The sequence below is a fragment of the Calliphora vicina genome, chromosome 1, assembly GCF_958450345.1.
Source record: "Calliphora vicina chromosome 1, idCalVici1.1, whole genome shotgun sequence".
NCBI lineage: Eukaryota > Metazoa > Arthropoda > Insecta > Diptera > Calliphoridae > Calliphora > Calliphora vicina.
The window spans coordinates 145,856,727-145,877,070 of NC_088780.1; the positions used below are offsets into that span (position 1 = coordinate 145,856,727).

Sequence of the window (20,344 nt, forward strand, 5' to 3'; positions counted from 1 at the left end):
AGATTCAGTTAAAAATTTATAAAATTTCGCAATCGGTTGGTTGCATAAAAAATATCGAACTAGAATATCTGGAACAATTAAAACAAATCGGGCAGAACTCAAAGTCCAAAAAGATATTTCCAACTCAAATTGAAAAATCTAAAAAGAAATTTTGAGAAATAACTAAACGTTTCTGGCTGGTAAATGAGAATATGTAAATATAAAATGTTCTGATATACGTTAAAGCTAATATTGGTCTTATAAAATTCAAAGAACAAAAAATTCCGTATATCGTTAGCAAAAGTGCAAAGTCCATTTTTTTATGAAAATTGAGATTTTAATACAAAACGTTAGAATAAGTAAAAATACACTGTTTTCTTCAAATAAGTTTACAATTATTTAGATTTTTCTTGTTGTTATACTATGGCACCCAAAAGAGCTAAGTATATTTTTTATGCAAATGCACTAAGTCCATCTTTTTGTTGTCGAAATTCAGCTAAATGGAATAGAGTATAACTACTTTTTTAAATATGCATATAACAGTGTCAAACTTGTTTTAATTATTAGTTTACTCTTTTAATTGTAAGCATAAAACTTAAATCATACATTCTTTTAAGGAAATATTGGATAAATTTGAAATTAATTATAATATCGACTACTGATATCAAAAACGTTGTTCCATTGCCTTTTGAGAGCAACTTTTGGGACAATAGAATCATTTTAAATCAAATAACAGAGTTAAAAAGCAAAAATACAGAAAATTGTTAAAGAATATCTATTAAGTCCGCTAATACTATAAAATATGTATGTAATGTAAGCACTGAGATGGAAAAAACCTTAACTCACATTTTTCATTAAAACGTTTAACCCAAGTATTATTTGATTTTTGTTTGGATCAAGTTACCTTTAAGTGACGAGAAAAATTTTCAACAAAACCCAACTTGGTCCTACAAAAAGTTAGCCAAACCATCAAAGGTCTGCCGTCAAACTGATTCCAATGTTATTAAACAGTATCAGGAGAACTTGTATGTTGATAGAAAACCTGGTTCATTTAGAAGGAAGGGTCCACATGATATTTGTAAAGCCCATAAATAGAAAGCATTTTCAAAAGAGCTCCCAACACATCCGGTAGGAAAGCAGTCCGGTTAGCTCAGTATTCGGACTATTTTGTATGAAAAGTTAAAGCCAATGCAGGTTTAAAAACATACAAGGCTAAACTCTGCTAAAAATTTAGAGGCCAAAGAGAGATCACGGAAATTGAAGTCAAATTTTATAAAAATTATACACTTATACGTCACCAACGCACTTCTTTTAAACAGTTTCTATTTATAAATCATACCAACTAAGTGAAAACATAGATTATCAGATTTCAAAATTATTCAAAACAAAATTACTTATCACGTTTGCACGCTAAGCTAACGATTTGAACTCTAGAAAGAATTCAAAGGTCAAAAAGACACTCTACTTAACTATTAAATTTTTGCATTCCGATTTTGCACAGTTCCTGGACAGTAGTAGTATTATATAATCGAGGAAATGTTCCAAAGTATGAGACAAAAACATCGTCAACAAAATCCCTATACATCGTTGTCAAATGGGGTCAATATTTCTAAAGAAATTGCTTCTAATCCTCAGACGTCCCACTATATCAGTAGTTCAATTTCAAGAACAGCCCTTAAAATTACAAAAATATTTTAAATCACTAACAAATTTTAATATAAATAAATTGTACAAAAATTTAAACAATAAATGGTTTAGCATTTTTTAGTTCAGATTTACTGCAGTCATCTTTATTTAGATATTTACAATTGCATTTTTTTGTCGACGCACTCCTTACAATTGAATTAACAGTAAATTGATTTGTGCGAATGTTGTATTATGAACTAATTCATTCAAGGATAAATTCTATTCAACTGCCTTTGAATGAAAAAGTTATAGATGTAGGGACTGAAAACACTATTTTCAAAATTTTGTTTGAAAATTCCTAAATTTTTTAGAGTTTTTCATACAAAAAATTTAAGTTTAGTTCAATTATGAACTAATTCATTCAAGAATTAATTCTATTCAACTGCCTTTGAATGAAGAAGTTAGTAGTAGTCTTGCAAACGAGCTCTTGTTTTACCAATAATACCTCTAAGTCCCTATAGATGTATTCACATCTTATATGTCAAAGAATCATTAGAATATCTATAGAAATAAAGTGCTGGTCTAGTATATATTCTAGTTTTTAATTTTGAATTCTTTTAAAGCTCTGCTTTAACATTAAACTTTAAGAGATAAAGAAAAAATCGCTTATTTCAATAACAAATATATTTTAAAATCTGTTCAAAATGAGAAGAAATAAAACATGTAAGAGAGCTGTTGTATATTCGGCTGTGCCGAACCTTGTATACCCTTGACCAAGATTGAAAAAAAAATTTTGGTGAACAAAAAAATGTTTGATGAAAAAAAATATTTCTATGGCTTTATATACATACGTCGAAAGGTCTTTATAATGTCGATCATTACATATCCAGGTATATATACAAAATCGAGGTAGTAGTGGTTTATTGCTTATATCTCAGCCAATTGTGGGCCGATTTTCCCCACTATACCAGATATATTGATGTGTCAATCATATATGTAAGTTATTTGGGGGTCTTCGTAAAGTTGATTTCAACACACAGACGGACATTCTGACATGGCCATATCGACCCCGCTAACTATAACCATTCAGAATATGTAAACTTTATGGGGTCTTAAATGAAAAATTTCGAAATTGCAAACGGAATGTATGACTTTACCACTCATGGTGGAGGGTATTAAAAAAACGTTGCTGGCTGTACCACAATCATATCACATTGTTGGGCAGATTTTAAACAATTCAAAAGATGATGACGACGATGTTTATGTTGATGTTGCTGATAATCTTTAAAAAATGTTGTTGATGAGTTTTTTTTGTTGTTTCTGTTTTAAAAAAATTATTTGCTGTTGGTTGGACAGCAAACCGACAACCCACATACGAAAGATAAAGTGGTGTGGTTTGTATTGTATATTTCTTTTAAATTTCGTGTATTTTTTTTTTGCAATTCCCATTCATTATAAAGAAACTGACCTAAACTTAAAATACATTTTTTTTTTGTATATTTTTCTATTTTTAATACTTTAATAATGAATGAAATTTATAATATACACAAGTGTTGGTTTTTTATGGTGTGATTTTTTTTATAATGTTTATGGCCATGTTGGCCATTTTGTTAGATTTGTTTTATTTTTTTTAATTTTGATTTGTTAATTTTTTTCATTAATGATTATTTAAATAAAAATTTGCTAGCTTTATTTGGGTTTTATATAATGTTCTGTGTGTGTTTATTAATTAGTTTTTTGTTCGTAAAACATGTAGGTAGGCTGTAAAGTAATGTAGTCTTATTATGGTTCAAGCTTCAATTTATTTTTGGCTATGAAATAATTATGACGTTAATTTGTATTTAAAATTCTAGATATGATTGTATGGAGTAAATAAATTCCTTTCATTTTGGTAACCAAAATAGCAATTTCTAAGTATATATTATTCTAGGTATTTTTATTATGGGTAAAAAGCGTGCAGATATTTGTTTGTTTAGTTTTTACATGAACTGTTTTAAATATTTAATTTGCGTATTTAGAAATGCTTTCAAATTCTGTTTAAATAATTAAATTTAATAAAATGTCAATTTGATTTAACAACAAAAATATATTCTTGCCTTAGTTGTTTTACATCCGTTTTTAATAGTGATTTTGAGTCTGAGCAATAGCAGATCAAAACTAGCAAGAAATGATATTTGTTGCCGTCAAGTGATCGATTTCGTTCTAGATTAGGGACAATGTCTATTTATTGAGTGTTTATCAAATTGTTTTTTAATAATAATTGCAAATTTCATTTAATACGGCAATAAAAATTTGCCATGTTAATTTGTTAATTACAATCTAGTTTAAATATAATCAACACACAATTAATAACTTGTTAATTTTTTCAATTAAATGATATTAAAGATCTATATATATCTTTAATTTGCTAAAAAAAAATATTTAAAAATAAATCACGACAACTTTAATTTACTAAAACTTCAACCCCGATTTTCTCCATCTCTGGTTATGATTTTTCGTAACGTTATACTTCCAATTAATATAATTGTATGAGAACTGTCAGAATAGCATTACGATAAAAAATAACTAGAGTTTGAGAAACTGGGGGTAAATCTGTGTTTTGTAAAAGTTTTCCATAAACTGTTCCCTAAATAGGTTAAGTACACGTACATTTTATAACTGAAGATTATGAAGTCTATTATTAAAATTGTTTAATCACTATTGGAGATATCGATTGTTGAAATTGACAACAAAATGTGAACTCTCTATAATTATGTACCTAAGGAAATGCATCAGAACTTTGGAAAATATTTTATCATGGCCAAAAAGCATTAGGGCCTCATTTTATAAAACGAAGCGTTCAGAAACGTAAGCTATTTGTAAGAAGAATATTGGAAAACATGTTTGAAATTTGATTTTATTCAATACATAATTTGTTATTATAAAATGAGGCTCTTAGTCTGATTGAAAATGTTTGACATAATTTATTTTAAAACAAATAGAACTCACGATTATGCCAAGGCGAATTTATACAAGGTGGTGACAGTGATGAATCCCGACAAACTGAGATAGTTGTTGTGAATGTTAAATTCCATTCATGCAAAAATTAATAAATTTGCCTTGTGTCATTAAAGATATATAGTCTGCCTGAAAATTGTATATTTATGTCAAATGTGGGGAAAAAAAACCTCAATAACGCATAAATGATTCTAAAAAAGTTGGATCTCATGATAATTTTAAATATACATATTTACTTTCAAAAATTAAACGAAATATATAATAAACTATTTTTAATAACAATTTGAAGTGATGTTGTATTTCAAATATTTTAATTGAAAATAAAAATAGCTTAAATTTGGATTACAAATTTTGTGTTATTGTAGTTTTGCTTAAAGTGGAAAAAAGTGATTTTGTTCCTCCATCAAAATAAACCTTGATTTGTTTTAGAATGTTTCCCAAAATATATTGGGTCTAGTGCCGATTTTTTTTTATTTTTTTATGTTCAAAATTTGGACCCAAAAAGCTTATGACCCGAATTTGTTCTATTTAGCTCTTTTTCCCTTGATTTCGAAACAACGTCGTTTTAAACTTCTAATTTTTGCTGTTTTTTAAGAAACTATGGAGTTACCCTGTTTTCTCAAAAAATGCATGGAATTAAAAAATTTTTGACATAAAAATAACTTTTAAATGAGAAACTATATCAAAATTTCGATCAGAGAGTGATAGTAAATGAAACGTACTTTCTATTTTTGGTGTTATTTAAATTTTTTCAAAACGTGGAGTTAACTAGTTTTTCCATACGACCACAGATTTAATGATCAGGGCAAGTTTATCAAAATTTTTGCTTGGATAGTAAGTAAGTCTTTTTCATATTTTACCAGTTTTTGGGAATTTTTTTTTTAGTTGGACGTGCATAAATGTGCATATTACGGACTTCAGCTACAACTTCTTTAAAGAAAATATTACTTTTAACTCACCAAATAACCACATAACTTATATATATTTTAAGTTCTTATGAAACTTAAATACGTTCAATCTACTTATGTCCGTCGGTTTGTCTGTCTGTTGAAAGCAAAAATAATTTTTGGCTCAATTTTTTTTTCACAAATTTTTTTTCAATTTTATGTAACGACTAAGGATAATGCCATTTTGAAATTTGGGAAAACAGTTTATTGTGTAATCATATATTTTATTGCAATAAAATTAATTTAAACTTTTAATTTTTGGATTTTTGCTATGCATATCATTTTTTCTGCATATTTTTAAGCATTCTTTAAATTGTTAAGGCAAATCTGAAGTAAATATTTATTAATTTCATTATTATTTTTAATTTAGACACATTTAAGGTTTTTTTGTACCAAATTTAAATTTGAAACCTTCGCTGTTAATTTAAAAAAATATATTTTTTGTTAAAAAGTAATATTTTAAAAAATATTTAATGATTTTCCATATTAAACTTAAAATTGTTTAGTTTCTTCAGCATTAAAAAAAATAATATATAACCTGCGATAAAACCTTATTCCAAAATTATATAAAAAAAATGTTGGCTGTTGGGTAGTGTAATTTAAAAAAAAAATCAAATACAATTTTAAAATATTATTCGTAATAAAATTAAAATTTTAAGAAATTTTTGTATGCAAATTTCAATTTTAAAAATGCATTATGCTCAAACACTTTTACTTAAATATTAATTTATACAAAATAAACAACCTTTAAAAGTTTCAAATTTAAACAAGTTTTATCTATGACACAAACTACACCATCTAAATAAAATATATTATTTAACAACAACAAATAAAAATTAGATCTTTTTAATTGTTTTAAATAACGTTTTGCATAATTGTAACAAAAAGTATGCAGTAAATATAAGTGATCTAAACCACTAGTCAAACATCAAACACATTTTTAATTAATTTTTAGATTTAAAATTTGCAGCTAATTTTGGACAAGAATAGTTAGTAGTTAGTCAGTCATTCATGCTCATGTAGTATAAATTTAAAATTTTCTAATAAATTTCGTTTCAAGTACATGAAAAACAAAAACTTGTACAAGATACAACAAGACGACGACAAAACGTAGAATGAAATACAATTTCAAACGAGATACTAAATAGAAAATAACTATACATAGATTTGATTCAAATACTGCTCACAAATAAATGCCAATACTACTCACCAATACTACTACTACTAATATTAAACACTGCTCGTTTATATACAAAAATTATCTAAACGAGTTTTTACTACACACAACAAATACTCTTACATTTAATAAATACATTGATCCACACAGATACTAACCACCACCATCACCAGCACTAATGAATGAATTTCAAAATTGAGTTTTGAAGTGAGTGTATGAGTGTGTGAATCTGTGAGTTAGTTAGTTGGTGAGTAAATTGTGTGGCAAAAGCAAAAACAAAATACACAACAACATGTAAAACAAAAAACTAAAGAAAAACAACTTCAAACATTGGTTAGTTGTGAGTTTAGTTCATAAACGGATGTCAAAGGTGCAAGAGGTACGGACGGATATACGCGTATGATTAAAACCAAAAATAAAAAAACACAAAGCTATAGAAAAAATGCAACAACAACTAAACTCTATAATTATTAAAAACGTATTAACAAACAGATTAGAAAAAAAAATCTCTAAATAATTAAAGAATATTTAAGGAAAGAAAACAAAAAATTCTTAAAGATTTCAAACTTTATAATGTTTATTTAATGAGATTTAAAAACACAACAAGTGGATTCTAAGACAAAAATACTAAGCCAAAGGATTATTATGTTTGAAAAACAAATAATTATAAATTTTTAAAATAATTAAAAAAAAATAAAACAAAAAACAACCCGCATTTAAAGAATACAAAAAGAAATTATTAATAAAGTTCAAGTGTTTGCGAAAAATCTTTTTGATTAAAAATTAAATAAATTACAATCTATTAAAACCCTCTTTTTGAAAGTAAAATCAATTCAATTCAATTAAAATTGAAATTTATTTATGGTCCAGCAATTTTTATTTTAATAATATTGCAAGTACTACCAGCATACTTTAACTGTGAAATATAAATGAATAAAATGATGTCAAATCAAATGACAAGTGACTAAATACAAACCAACAAAAAAAAAAGAATATTAATTAAAATACCCGGGGATTAACAACAAATACAAGCATCCCCCATATTTTAAAGTAGATCGTGCGTTTGCAAAGAATTATATTCCAAACCACTTCAGAGTGTATGCGTTTGAGTGTGTCTGTGTTTGAGTTTGAGTTAAATTAAAATACAAAACTGTGTGCGTTTCTTTCAAAAGTCAATGACGTTGATTTTCAAATCAAAGGAAATTGAAATTTTTGTCAACGCTGCCCACAAGCAAGTTAACCAGAAGACATGCCGCCCTCTGCGTTTTTAGTTGGTTCTACCATTATAACAACACCCGCTTGTGAGATCTCACCCAACAAGACAGCCTTGCAATTGTTATCACCACCACAACCACCACAATCACATACCCCCACACGCCAGACTCTTCTTAGTCCACATATTAAAACGGAATATAATTTGAATAACAATTGTCACTCGTTGCAAAATTTTAATTATTTAAATACAAGTGAGTTGAGTGACAAATCAACGAACATGGTCTTGCAATCGTACAACAGTTACGAGCAATATCATTTGCCCCAGCAGCATCATGGTCAGACGGCCGCCGCCGCAGTGTTGGCTCAACACTCGCCTCCCCTATATAATACTACTACAGCAACAACAACCTCACCCGCCGCTCTAAATACTCATCATCAACAAAATACCCAGCAGCAGCAGCAACATCTTCAGCATCAACAACAACAACATAATCTGCCACAATATCAAAATCTCTATAACAGCCCGCCTCATCATCAGTCCCCCCAGCAGCATCTTACCAATCTGCCAGCAACACATAACCTCAGCAGTAACAACAACAGCCACCCCCACCATCACCAACAACTGCAACAGCAACACCAGCATCATCAACAACAGTCCCAGCAACATCTTCACCATCATCACACACTACACCAACATCTGGCACATCAACAACAACAGCAGCAGCAGCAGCACACGCAACAACGTTTATCCGGCGGCAGTAGCAGTAGTGTTGGTTCATCCATAGCTTCTAATAATTCCTCTCTAGCTTCAGTTTCGTCTGCCAACTCAAATGTTTCCTCCACCACACCTGCTGTATCAGCATCACCATCATCCGCCTCGACGTCCACTGTTCCCTCAGTTGTAAATTCTCTAACATCCTCGAGCTCACCTTCATCGGCTTCGTCAACGGCTGGTCCGTTTCTGTCAGCCGCCTCGTTGGGCATTAATTATTTCAACGATTCCGTACCATATGTGGGAGATTATTCCACTGCGACGGGCCATTTGTACACCGATATCGATGCGAATTTCTTTAGTCAAGGTAAACTACAACAACTGCATACTTTTGCCATAAATTATTGTTAAATGATAAACCGATCTCAGGATCGTGCAAACAAATTTGATTTCTATTTTGAGTTTTGTGACAAATGAAAAAGTTTCTTTTTATACAAAACTCTTTCCTTTTGTTATCAGTTTTAAGTTATTTGGATATATATGACTCGTATTTCTAAAATGAAATATATATAGAACACATGATCATGCTCATAAAACACAAACGAAACCAATTTTCATATTTTTATATGAACAAAACACTGGGTGATTTTTATACAATACAAATTTTCTAAATCAGTTTTCTGTTCGTGTACTGCATCAGGATCTTAGTTTGATATAAATAACGCTGAAAAAATATCTACTTATCTATGATCAATAGCATTTAGTTTGTGTGACATTTTAATTTTTGTGTAAAATATGGGAAAATTGAATCAAAATAATTTGGATCTCATGATCATTTTAAATATATTGAGTTAGATTGAAAATTTGTGGAAAATACTTCATACGGAAAAAGTTTATATTAAAAATGGAAATCTGTTTACAAATTTAACAATTAATTATATGAAACCAAGTATTTTTAGTGAAAATTTCTAGTGATCTTGAATTTTACATGTTTTTTTGAAGTAATCTTGTAAAATAATATTACTGAAGATAAGAACTACTTAAATTTGCTTTACAAATTTTGTTTTATTGTGCGAATAAGTAAAATATAAAATGTGAAATTATACTTAAATTCAAAACATTAAATATGAAAATTTTCTTTCTTATTTTACATTGTAAACAATAAAAAAAAAATCAAATTTATTTGTTGTTTTCAATTTAAAATAAGAAAGAAAATGTTCGTTTGCATTTAGTGAGCCAGTCCCTAAACAAATACTTTATTTTATAAAATTTGTTTGGTATATTTTACCCAAACTTTTATCAGTCGGTTTTTTTTATTCTTTCGATTAGTTTTTAAACTATGATCGCTACATGAGAAAACATTTATTCAAGTGTGATCATACACAGAGAAAACAGATTCATAGTAGCAATCGAATTATTCCGGATTTTAGTTGCTTTAACCGACATTCATCTTTATCAACTGCCTTTCAGTTGATAGAACCGAAAAATTCTGTGTGTGCAACCGAATCACTCGATTGGCAACAAATTCGGTTGCTACTACGAATCTGTTTTCTCTGTTTATGATAAATTGCAGAAACAAAGTTTTTATTTTAAAACTAGTTGGTTGATATTTCCTACATAGTTTTTGATAGTCAGCTTTAGGACCCCGTGAAATTTAAACTCATACCAAATTGATCTACTTTCATATTGCGTTGAGGCTGACATTTCTTGTTGTTATTGCGTATTTTCTTCAAGATGATAAGTTCGAGGTAATAGGATCCTCAACTACTAGTGATCAATAATTTGTTACATTACTGAATTGGTTTTAAAATTATGAATTTATTTTATAAAACGTTGACAAAACGTTGGACATATAAAAAAATTAAAAATCCCGCCTTCTAAAAATACAAACATTTATAAAAATATTTAAAATGTCCATGAAACATATTTTGTGTTTTTATTAAAATGTTTTTAAAAATATCTAAATTTATTCGGAAACAAATAACAACGATAATTAAATTTATAAATATAAATTTTGCACATTCATTTTATAAAAATGATTAAATATTTAAATGTTAAATTTTTAGCTGATTAAATATTTAAGCTAAAAAACAAATATCGAGAGTAAAAATAAACCACAACAAAACATCTTCAAAAAGCCAAATGAAAAATGAATAAAATAATTAAAATCAAGACGCAATGCAAAAATAATCTGTATTAAAATGAAACACAAAAATAACAACGAAAACAATTAAAATATTTTAATTACATTCACACAATATGTACTTGTTTAACACAATAACAAGCAACAACTAATTATCACATCAACACCCTCACACATTTTCAAATATTAAAGTTGAAATTGAAATAAAAAACAAAACAAACAAAATTTGAAACAGAAATATATGTACATACAGACAAATCCACAAATTAAATTGTTTAAGATATTTAACTTAAACCAAAAGTTGTGCTTCTTTCTATTTGCGGTTGAATGCATGATTGTTAAATTACAATCAAACTCAAATATTTATTTAAAACCACAAACCCTCAATGAGGGTGTGAAATTGAGATTTTGTTCTTAAATAGATTTTAATTAAATTGTAAATTTTTATTTTAATCCTTTTAAGGGAAAATTCAAACACCCCTTTCATGTTTGTTGGCAACAAAATGTAAATAGTGTCAATGTTTACAACAATAAAAAGTACCGGCAAATTTTTATTGTTTACTGTGCTGTCAGGGTAAATAGCCGACAGCCAATATTTTATTAAATTCAACAAGTTGTTTGATGAATGTAACAAGTAGGAAGGATTTATATTGGATTTTACATTCGAAATAATTTTACTAGATTTAAATATTAATTCTTATATGCCACGCCCATTTTAAGTTAAAGTAACTTTGTAGGTTTTTCTGGATGGTTTTTTTTAGACATTTTACTCGGCTTTTATTTACAATATTCAAACTTGTCGCCAATAAGCTTTAAACAGTTAAAAATTCAAGCACTTGAACATTTTGTTGGAGTTCGACTTGAATTTAAAAGATTGTCAGGCCAATGCCAGATTTTTGGTCTAATCCTAAATCCGATTATTTGTATGATTAAAAAGTTATTTAAGATGCATCGAATACCACAAAAGATTAATTTCCGTCAATTACTCGATGTTGAAAAGAAAGTGAATTCTAAACTTGTCGTCAATAAGCATTAAACAGTTCAAAATTCAAGCACTTGAACATTTTGTTGGGGTTCGACTTGAATTTAAAAGTTTGTCAGGCCAATGCCAGATTTTTGGTCTAATCCTAAATCCGATTATTTGTATGATTAAAAAGTTATTTAAAATGCATCGAATACCACAAAAGATTAATTTCCGTCAATCCCTCAATGTTGAAAGGAATGTCAATTTTCTTTCGACATCCAGGATTCGAATAATCGATAAAAAATATATATTTTCTTCGATTAAATAAAAATTGTTTAGTTTTAAATGAAAAATTACAAAAGTTTTGATATTCGATCAAATATTGACAGGCCGTAGCCAGATTTTTTTTCTTAAACCTAAATCAGAATTTCTGCATGATTTTAAAATTTTTTTAGATGCATCAAATGTCACAAGAGATTAACTGCCACCACTTCCGTGATGTCGATAGGAAAGTGATTCAAACTAATTTTTATGAAAAACATTAAATTTAAAAATTCTATCTAATAGTTTTAATACAAATGTTTTCGAAACTCTTTTCTTTCGACATCCAGGATCTGGCAGTAAATACATTCATTTTGGGATTGTCATTCGAATAAAAAATTATTCGAATAATCTATTAAAAACATATATTTTCAAATGAATAAAATGTTTAAGTTTTTAATGAATAAAATTATTCGTCCTATAAGACTAGAATATTTCATTCGAATAATCGATAAATCTATGTTTATTTTATATAAAAGTTCTGGGATTCGTCCAAATTTTACAAGGTGGGACCCAGATTTTTAACCTAAATCTAATTCCGAATATTTGTGTGATTTTCATGGCTTTAAGTACATACAGTGCACTCGCGATAATTTGAACACCCCAATATATGTATGAACACCCCAAAATGTGAATATTTTTTACTTCCATAGGGTACTCTAAAATATGAATTTAGTGAACAACCTATATATATATAAAAAGCTTTAAAATATAACAAGCTTATATTTTAAAGCTTTTTTAAATCATGCAAAAGTGAACTGGCCTGGTTTTAATTAGTTCATATTATCGCGAGTACACTGTATATCCATACTAGGATAATGTTTTAAGATATTCTACTACACTTTTTACTTGTTATTTATTCGAATAATTGAACTAAATTTCAAAACATCGATTTTTCAAATAATAAAAAACTTATAACCTTTTATTCGATTAAAATTAAACTCGAATAAATTTGACCTATAAATGAATTATTAATGGTTTTTAAATTTTTGAAAATTCTTAATTTAAACTTTATTAAAAATACATTTAAATAAACTTTTCAAAACCAATTTATTTACATAAAAATCTGCATTCAATACTTTTTTAACAATTTGTCCCGGTTTTAAGAAACCTCCGATTTTAAATCCTTATCAAAATTCCGCTATCGAAAATTTTGTCTAATAAAAATCACTGTGAGAACCTTATCCATAGCCATATTTTTATTGATTTTTAAGAAAAATTTTACAAAATGTTCAATTATTAACATTTGAAATTCCTTTAAACCAAATAAACCTTTCAAATTCAATTTATTTACTACCTTCAAGTCTGAATACATACATACTTTTATTTAATTAATGAAATATTTACAATGCATAACGAATTAGATCCTTTACATTCACTCAATCATTATTACAAAAGAAAAAGTGGAAAATCAACAAACATTTCTAATACCCCGACATCTTTGCAAATACAAAATACAACTTTAATAAAGTAAAAAATGGGAGGAGTAAATATATGGCCAATATATACTAAATGTATATACAAATAAAAACAAACAAAATCTGAGCAAGCAAACCAAACTCTCAAATCTTGTCATTCATCTCTCTAAATAATAAATTTGAAAGCATCTCAAAATCTGCGCAATAACAATAATAAAACATTGCCATACTTCAATGACTGTAGTAAAAAAAAGCCCCCCCCCCGAAAAAAATCAGACCCAACAGATAAATACCAACAAACAAACACACATTTAAGCGCACTTTTTTGTACAAAGATTCATTCCATTACTCTCAAACACATATAAAAAATAAATGTACAATAAATGGAAAAAGCTCTTTTTTTGTTGTTTGTTGCTGGTTTTAACAGCAACAGGTTTATCATGATTTTCTTTTGTTTTTTCTAATATTTTATATGACTACAATGGTAGTAGTGGTGGTATCTAACAATATTTGTCTCTCCCTTAGACCAAAAGAAATGAACAACAACAGAAATTGTTATAGATTTTACTTGAATTGAGCAGAGGAGAGATAGAAGAAACACACCGACCGGTCGGTCGGTCTCTGATTTCTTACTGTTTCTATCTATAAGCTTTATATTGCTTATATTGGGGTGTTTAAGAGTGTGTTTGTTTTGGCTTTGCTGTTTTTTTTTGTTCTTCTGTTATTTGGTTTTCATTTTGTTGTTGCTTGTATTGTATGTATGTAAGTTTTCTTGGTATTTGTAACTCATTGGATTTTGATTGGTTTTCGAATGTTATCAAATCATCAACGATTTATGCGCATGATGATGATGGTATCGTTTTTGTTGCTGTTGTATTTAATGAAGGGGTTAATTGTTAGGTGGGGGTTTTGTTGTTATTATCATTACATACATACATATGTATGTATAATATTTATCTGTCACGCCTTTTATAGGCTACCACTGATGTTTTTTATTAGAAGAAGAATCTTGGAAAATGGAGATTTATCTTTAGCATGGAACTTGAGAAAACTAAAAAGTTTGCCAAATTTGAATTATGTTTCAGGGATTTAACTTAATTTTATTAAAACACTTCAAAAACCAAATAAATATTTATTTAAATAAAGGATTTTAAAAGTTTTTTTTTATAAAATTAAAAGTTTTTGAAAGGCAAGACATTTTTATGAAGAATATTGAAAACTTGTTTAAAATTTTCTATAAAAATTTGTTTCTAACTTTTCTCGAAGCCTTAAATATTAACTGCCTGTTTTTAAAAAATTTTCAAATTTATAAACGAATGATGTTACCAATTTTTTTTGAAAACTTGTTTAAAATTTTCTAGAAAAATTTGTTTCTAACTTTTCTCGAAGCCTTAAATATTAACTGCCTGTTTTTAAAAAAATTTCAAATTTATAAATGAATGATGTTACCAATTTGATTTGGATAATTCACAGAAATTTGTTTATTATACCCTTCACATAACACATAAATGTTTGTCATTCCATTTGTAATTTCTAGAGTTTTCATTTGCGAACCCATGTTCGAATATGTATATATTCTGGATCATTATAGATATGGGAGTCTACATGTTGAAATCAACTTTACAAACGCCATAGCAATTTGGACCGACAATGAGTCAAAATCGAGAAAAATATTTTTTAACCCGAATTTTTTTTACAGCAAATTTTTTCTATCATAAAAATTTATTTCCTCAGTTTCCATAAAATTTAGTTTGTTGTGAAATTCCATTAACGAAAAATACGTCACTTGAAAGTTGTTGTGACTTCGGAATTTTATTTGCCAATTTAATGATTACTTAGTGATCCAATTAAGATGTAGTAGTGACAAAAATTTAGTTGTCTCAATCATAATTTTTTTCTCTATAGGAAAAATATATTTCAAAGGCGGTAGTTTACAGTCCAGTTTTAAAACATTTAAATGAACATTTTCTTGACATTAAATACCTACTAGAAATTATGGCCATTAATTTGTTGATATTCGAAAAATCCAAATATTTGTTGCTTTAAACAAAATTTTGCTAAATTAACTAAATCCGTTTACTCTATATGACTAAAATATAATACAAATTTTTAATATTCTTAATAATTATAATAACTCACAGTACTGTTTCTTAAAACACCTAAATTTTTTTAAAGTTATTTTCTATATTTCCCATAAGAATATCACCATATCAAAAATTAATATACTTTCTTTTCAATTTTATATTAAAAAATGTATCTCTTCTTTTTTCTCCCTTCAGGTTATTCAACTCCACATGATCGCAACAATAGCCCGCCACCTCAGCAACAACAGCAGCAGTCCCAATCGGCCGCCAATACAGCGATGTTGCCACCCGCTCAAACACAAAACTCTACATCCTCTAATGCCAATAATAATAACAACAACAGCAACAACAATAGTGCTTCAGCACTTTCGCCCAACAGTGCTAATAGTAATAATAACAATAACAATGGTGCCAATCTCAATTTCCTGCAAATGACCATGAGAAACCCAGCCGCTGCTTTCTACTCACAACATCAAATGAAAGAGGAGCCCGGCACCCAATCCACATACGGTAATCTAGGTGCCAGTGCCAATAACAATCAAACAGATCCCACTGATTTGTCTAGCTTCGGCATGCCCACTAATATGACCAAAGCGTCAGCCTCTAGCTATGATGACAGTGACTATCACAATACCATGTCATCGCAAGATCATCAGGGTCAATCAAGCTATTTGGATGGCAGTTCTCCCGATTTCTATGGTCTCAATGGTGTGGAACAGAAATATACAGACTATGGTCGTTCAAGGTTTCACAATGCCTACCCATCAGAGTTCAGCTCCTACGAAACATCACAATTTCCCTCGATGGCCGCTGCCGATCAATGGGGTGTCCATCATGGTAATCAACATCATGCCGCCTATTTATCCACCATGAGTCTGGATAAGGCTTTGTTGGGTACCTATCCCTCCCAGGGGGGTGTGCCCTGTTTCCAAGGTTCCGGACCCATACAACTATGGCAATTTTTGTTAGAGCTATTAATGGATAAAAATTGTCAGGGTTTCATTTCATGGACCGGTGATGGCTGGGAGTTTAAACTGACAGATCCCGATGAGGTGAGTTAGAACTTTTGCAGCAAATTAAAATTTATGCAATAACTAATGGTTTATTTTTCTTCCAATTTGTCTAATTTTAGGTGGCTCGTCGTTGGGGTATACGCAAGAATAAACCAAAAATGAATTATGAAAAGCTAAGCAGAGGCCTACGTTATTATTATGATAAGAATATTATACATAAAACCGCTGGTAAACGTTATGTCTACCGTTTTGTTTGTGATCTACAAAATCTAATTGGGTAAGTTTCAGATTTTTTTATTTTGAAATATGTATATGTACTTTTATCTAATATGTATACAAAAAAGTGAAAAGAATGAGAATATATCGTCCCCTTAATAAAACAATAGTGAATAATTTGTTTTCCATTTCGAAATAATTGAGTTTAAAATGTATGTGTTAGTAGACATCTAGAACAAAAGGAATATTACAATTGACCTTTTGACCCACTTTGTGGAAGTAGAATTTCACCAAAATTTGACCACATATAGAATCAGTTATGTAGAACCTATGCTCTTTTGAGAATTATTGGAGTTTTAAATAAAACACAATTTTGCAAACAAGTCAAGTCAAAAATTGTTAGAAAAATATCGGTGAATTATAATTATAAGTTTGTCATTCCGTTTGTGATTTCTATAAGCAAAAAACTACGTCTACCTCGATTTATGAGCTATTTTTGATCTAAATACATATATCTGCATTACTATGTCATTAACATAGATAATATGGATTTCTAATGATAGACATTTCAAATACCTTTCCAACGATGTATAAAATGCCATAAAAATTCGAATCGATAATGGGTCAAAATCGGGAACAATATTTTTAACTCGAATTGTTTTTTTTCATCAAACATTTTTTCTCCAATAAATAGTTATTCACAAACAAAAATTTAACAAAAAATTTCTTTAATCTTTATATTAAAGTATATTTTAGTGAAGGGAAAATTCGAATATAGCTCTCTTACTTGTTTTAATATTATTTTGTTTAATATGTATTTCTGAAACTACTTTTATTTCAACATAAATCTAATAATTTGTTCTCCTTCTATCTAATTTTAGTTATTCTCCCGAAGAATTGTGTGCTAAATATGACCTCAAAACTGAAAAAAAAGAAGATGATTAAATTTTTCAGACTTCAACAACAACAAAAAAACCAACAACAAAATGGTGGATTCTTCCAAATGTGCTTAAAAGTAAATTTTCAACTCTACCACTCTCCACTCAACTGAATAACAACCCAGCACACACAACATATACAAACACTTACAATACATATAAAGAAATCAATTTCTTTAAGTTAATTACTCACATTATTGTTCTTTTATTTTGCTATAAAAACAATAAAAATATAATTTCTTACAAATACATGCATAACAAAAACGTGATGTAATTTTATAAGTTTATTTTTTTTATAAAAATATCAAACAATTCTTTTTTTTTTATTATAAAATAAATCAAACAATAGTGGCTTGTTAGAAAATTAAATTATACATACTATATACATACATAAATAATTTTAAATTTTATTTAATAAATAATTAATTTGAAATTAATTTTTTTAAAAAAATTAATACATTTTATGTATTTAATATTTAGCTAGTTTTTCTTTAGTTATAAAACAGAAAACAATACAAAAAAAACGCAATGTTCTCGTTAATTTATTAAGTTTTATTATTATTAAAAACAAAAAACCATAAATTAATTAAATAAAAACAAATATTGAAATCTAAAGCTCAACAATTTTATGGAACGTTTGAACAGAAAATCAATCAAGTTGTGCAATTTAAAAACAAACAGAAAATTGCTAAAAAAAAAATTAAAATTTGAAATGCCATACAGAAAAAAACAAAAATAAAATAATTGAGCATCCAAAGTTAAGTGATATTAAAAAAAACAACAAAATTTAATTGTTGAAATCTTTAACAAACAAATCGTCTTGTAAATACTTTTTAATATAATTTATAATTTCTTTTAAGTGTCTTAGACTTCAAGTTAATTTTTTTTAAATGTTTGTCACATTTTATTTTATTTTTTTATTTTAATTTTTATAAACAAACATAATTATTCTCAGTGCATATGAGTGCTTCCGTGAGACTCAAGAGTTTTATTTAAAAAATACTTATAAAAAAACATAAACATTTTATTAACAAAAAAAAAAAAATCCCCACAAATTATAAAATAATTTAATTAATACTTTTATTAAAAATAAAAAAAACACAATTTAGTAAAGTATGTAAAGTTTTATTATTATTTTAAATATGCTCTTAAATTATCAAACAACCTTATTGTTTTAATTAGTTGTAGAATTTAAACAAAAAATAATAAATATAGAAATTTATTCTAAGTAGGTGTAAAAATTATATAAATTAACTATTGATAAACAAACAAAAATAATTTACCATAATATTTAATTTAAACAATTTTTGAATTAAAATTTAAAAATATTTAATATTTAAGTCAATCCAACAAAAATCTACATACATATAATAAAAAAAATGCTCAAACATTTGCAAAAACTAATTAAATAAAATAAAAATATTTGTTAAAAATAATGAAAAAAAAATTTAGTGTTTTTCTTTTTCCGTCATAGCTTTAGATTTAAGTCAATTTCCACCTTGACTGCTGAAACGACTTTAATGAATTTTTATTTTTTTTTACAATTAAATCCTTACGGTGAAAACCTCAGAAATTTAATATGTATACAAAGTAGAGTAAACTGGTAAATTTGAATGGTTGTTTTAACTGTTATGTTATTATGTTCAGCAAATGCTATAATATTTTTGTATGTCTAAACAAAATATCAATTCATAATTTCATTAGTTCATCTTAAGGTCACTTTTCTGATAAATCAATATAACAGACGAATTCACAAACATTTCACTCATAGACAAATACACTTAGATCGATAGTTTCCACTCCATGTATATTTTTCTATGATTTCACTTTATGTATATTAAAAAAGTACCTACTCAAATACGACATTATTTTCTATTTTTAATTTGAAAAAAAATAATAAGTTGACACATAATTTACTTCACCCTATTTTTATTTGTTATATTAAACAGAGACATAACTGTTATAAGAAATATCTAAAAAAATTTAGCCATAACTGTTATATTGCAGAAATAAATTTTTGTTTCTCAATGAAAACAAGTTTTGCTTTTCAATAAGTGTTTTTATAATAAATATTTTTTTTCGTTACTCATCACTTTTATTTGCGATTTAACTTCACCTGAAGTATCTCCACTTCAACCAATATCCGATTTTCTGATTGACGAATAGACGAATCTAAATACGTCATCGTTGTTCGGAACATCAATTAGAGACCTTGAAGTGAATTTATCTTCAGAAGATGACAAAGGCAATACATCGCGAGAGTTATTAGCAGCTATAGCTGAAATAGAGAGCTTTAAACCTATGAGACTGGACGTAGAAGCCGATTTGTTGCAATATTAGGAAGAGAAAAAGGATACTTTTGCAATTTTTAAATAAATTGGTTCATATTGTCTATGCACTGCCGGCTAATAGGGGGGTCAGACGGCATGTATTGCTTGTGTATTGGGACATGTATTCGATACATATGGAATTCCATGTGTATGTCAAAATTCACGTTATACATATCCTTTAACTTATGACGTGAAAATTTTTGACATAGTCACAGATGTGGTGTAAATTTTACACCTTATAATTTTTGCAAAAAATTTCACTTT

General features: G+C 27.6%; 1 protein-coding gene across 2 annotated transcripts in view; it reads left to right on the forward strand.

Annotated features, from left to right (window-relative positions):
- LOC135963994 (ETS-like protein pointed) overlaps nucleotides 1–19,197 on the forward strand; it is a 90,848-nt gene extending 71,651 nt beyond the window's left edge. The window contains exons 1-4 of one of the 2 annotated variants that reach the window (XM_065516036.1): nucleotides 7,503–9,020; nucleotides 15,779–16,635; nucleotides 16,716–16,873; nucleotides 17,694–19,197. In XM_065516036.1, the coding sequence (XP_065372108.1) occupies nucleotides 7,976–9,020; nucleotides 15,779–16,635; nucleotides 16,716–16,873; nucleotides 17,694–17,757 (2,124 nt within the window). In that variant the 5' untranslated portion in view covers nucleotides 7,503–7,975 and the 3' untranslated portion in view covers nucleotides 17,758–19,197. Of the gene's footprint in view, nucleotides 1–7,502; nucleotides 9,021–15,778; nucleotides 16,636–16,715; nucleotides 16,874–17,693 lie in introns of those variants that run through there. The other variant, XM_065516037.1, reaches the window with a different exon arrangement.
- Nucleotides 19,198–20,344: the final 1,147 nt, after the last annotated feature.